Raw genomic sequence first — 3600 nt, 5'->3', positions numbered from 1 at the left:
CGAAAGAAAGGTAATAATTGTTACTTTTATATAATATAAGATAAAAATTATTTTATTCTTATTTTCAATAAATCGACTATCTCTCATTCGTTAAGTTATTCTTTTTAGTTAATTTAATTTTGAACGATTGACCGAGCGAGCGAGCGAGCGATGAAGTAAAAAAAAGAAAAAAAGAAAATTAAAGAAGAAAAAAGAAAAAAAAAAAAGAAAAAGAAAAAGAAAAGAAAATGATTCGTACGAAGGAAAGGATAGGTATTTATTTTCAATTATTAAATAAAAGAATTGCATTTAAATAAGAATCAATTTATACCATCGCGTTATCATAATTAACACACTTGTTTTTCAATTGGAACTTTATGTAATCGTTGTCTCTCGTCATAAAACTATCTAAACATTTTTGCAGGTATGTTGAGAGCACCATTGGGAAGAGTATTAAAGCCCATCACGAAGCCTCATCTCGGTGAGAGAGAAATATCTTTCTATGAGAACTTGCAAAATTCTTGCGACGAGACTATCTTGGAATTGAAAAATTATGTGCCAAAATATTTCGGTACGACCGAGATATTATACTCTGACAAAAGTACGTAATAAAAGATTAAAATTATTTATTTCTCTCTTTTTTCCTATTTCTTTTTTATTTTTTTTTTATTATTATTATTTAATAAAAATTAGAATACAAAAAAAAAATCAAAACCGATATAAAAATGAATAAATAAATGAATATATTTATATAATAAAATATATATATATATATATATATATTTTATTATATATTATAAATAATGAATGTACACACACACACACACACACACACACACATACATAAAATAGTCATATGAAGAAACGGATAGGTATCATCAATTATTAAATGAACAATCACATTTAAATAAAAATCAATTTATATCATTATATTAGCATAATTAACATTTTATTATATAATATATATATATATATATATATATATATATATATATATATAATATACATATACTGATCTATACCTGTATAATATATTTGTTTTTTTCGTTTCAAAGATTTTATATATATATATATATATATATATATATATATATATATGTATATATGTATATATTATATTAATGTATTGTATATTTATTATATTAATATATAATAATAATAATAATAATAATAATAATAATAATAATAATAATAATAATAATAATAATAATATATATGTATATATTTTTTTAATAATACAAATATAACATATACTTACCTGTATATGTATATATTATATCTTTGAAAATAGAGTACATATATATATATATATATATATATATATATACATAGATACATACATACACATTATATATATACATACATGTTATATAATAAATTTATCGTCGTTCCATTTTCTCTTGCCAATTTTCCTTCATTTCTTTCTTTCTTTTTTTCTTTTTTTTTTTTTTTTTTTTGTTCCTCCAACAGATGTAAAATTCGTCGTGCTTCAAGATATAACAGAGGGCATGGCCGAACCATGCGTGATGGATGTAAAAATTGGCAAACGTACGTGGGATCCATTGGCCAGCGAAGAAAAGAGGATAAGCGAGGAAAAGAAATACGCCCAATCGAAGGAAGCTTATGGCTTTTGCATTACCGGTTTTCAAGTGTATTGTCTCTCGGGTGGCGAGCTTAAGAAGTTTGACAAGAATTATGGCAAGACACTTACTCCCCAAGCGGTAGTCGAAGGTATTGACGAGATGTTTTATAAGATCCAAGGAGAGGGACGGGGGAGGGAGACGGGAGGGATTTCAGATCGCGATAACGTCTCATAATCTATCTGGATACAATTAATGTCTAAAATATTTTAATCTAAAATCATTTAGATATGATCTCGAAAGTATTCTCGGTATCGATTTTCGAATACGAAAAAATAACATTTTTTTTTCTCCTTCTTTTTCTTTTTCTCCTTTTCCGTCTTACTAATAATAAATACTTGATCGATGATTTAGCTCGAATTAAATGAAATGTATTATTGTATGAGTTTAAAAGCAAAAGTTCCCTAAGCGAATATAACAATCGGTTTACTCTTTCTTCCGGATTTGTGTTCTTTTTATTTTTCTTTTTTTTTTTCTTTTCTTTTTTTCTTTTTTAGGCTAATATATTCGTTCCTTTATTTTTCTTTTTTTCTCATTTTTTTTTGTTTTTCAAATCGTAAAACTAGAGAGGTTTTTAGGAACTTTCGGCTAAACCCTTGTAACATAATGCATAAGTTATGAATTAAATTTCAACGTATAATTTAGTTTTACATACCTGTCTATGCATATGTGAACGTGTTATCTCACTTTGAGAATGCTTTCGAAAGTATTATATATTATATCAGTCTTTATGAGAGGCACGTATAGTATCTAAATACATACGTACGTGCAAATAATGTCTGTTTGCATCTGGATTTAGATACTTTTTTATAGTTTTTCGTGGTTGATCGTTACAGGGGAAAAAAAAAGAAAAAGAAAAAGAAAAAGAAAAAAGAAAAAATAAAAAAAGAGAAAAGAATGGAAAAAGAAAAAAGACAAAAGAAAAAAATAATCGATATTTCTTTAAGCATTGAAGATCTTTCTAAACGTGACACCGCAGAGGCCAGCATGTCGTCAATTGATCGTCAAATTGTTATCCCTACTTTGGAAGATACTCGTTATATTTCGTAAGCAAGAAAACTTTCGTTTTTATTCGAGTTCAATACTGATCGCTTACGATGCCAGAAGATTACGTTATTATCAGCGTTTTGGGAATGACGATAAGAAAAAATCATCGATAAATTGTCAACGTGCCAAGTCATTTTCTTCGACGTTGTCGAGTAGCGGAACGAACGACAAGAATTTGGAAAAGGGTAGTTCCTCTTCATCAAAGGAATCATCTCAGAATATTCAAGATCTTCGTAGGAAGGTTTTAGAAAGGACGCGATTGTTGAAACGTAGCGTTAGCCTACAATTTGGTATTAAGGATTGTTCTAATTCATTCGAAAGGGATAATACGTATCGTGAAGTATCGTTATTGCAAAGAAGCGATTCCTATGGTCCAGATTCGAAGATAGACAAATTATGTCGTACTCATTCCCATGTTAATAATTTCGATCAGGAGATTGCCAATATGAAGGAGGATTACGTCGCACTTTTGAACGAACTTAGCAGTACCTACGAGGACAAACAAAATTGGGTCAGGGTGAACATGATCGATTTCACTCACGTATTTCCTGCACCAAATGAGACCGCAGGCTTGGACCACAATTATCTCGAGGGTATTGAAAATTTGATCAAACTTTTCGAGACCTTTCTGATACAGAAAGAAGGATATACCTTGACGTTGGACACGTAAGAGACGATTAATGATCCATATACGTATAAATATACATATACATATATATATATATATACATATATGTATATACTGTACCATACCTGATGATCCTTTTGATTTAACGAAGGTCTATCAAAGACTGGAATTTATTTTCTTTCGAATAATATAAATGAGAGAATGAAAGAGAAATATAGATAGATAGATAGATAGATAGATAGATAGATAAATAGATAAATAGATAAATAGATAAATAAATAGATAGATAGATAGAGAGAGAGAGAG

General features: G+C 28.1%; 1 protein-coding gene across 3 annotated transcripts in view; it reads left to right on the top strand.

Annotated features, from left to right (window-relative positions):
* LOC124948444 (inositol polyphosphate multikinase) overlaps positions 1-3600 on the top strand; it is a 6893-nt gene extending 3293 nt beyond the window's left edge. For 2 of the 3 annotated variants that reach the window (XM_047492070.1, XM_047492069.1), the window contains exons 3-5: positions 404-580; positions 1450-1710; positions 2567-3598. In XM_047492070.1, coding sequence (XP_047348026.1) covers positions 404-580; positions 1450-1710; positions 2567-3336 — 1208 coding nt within the window. In that variant the 3' untranslated portion in view covers positions 3337-3598. Of the gene's footprint in view, positions 1-212; positions 253-403; positions 581-1449; positions 1711-2566 lie in introns of those variants that run through there. The other variant, XM_047492071.1, reaches the window with a different exon arrangement.

Source organism: Vespa velutina, chromosome 4 (genome assembly GCF_912470025.1).
Source record: "Vespa velutina chromosome 4, iVesVel2.1, whole genome shotgun sequence".
In the NCBI taxonomy this organism is placed as follows: domain Eukaryota; kingdom Metazoa; phylum Arthropoda; class Insecta; order Hymenoptera; family Vespidae; genus Vespa; species Vespa velutina.
The sequence above is the reverse complement of the archived record's forward strand: the minus strand, read 5'-3'. Positions and strand labels throughout refer to the sequence as shown.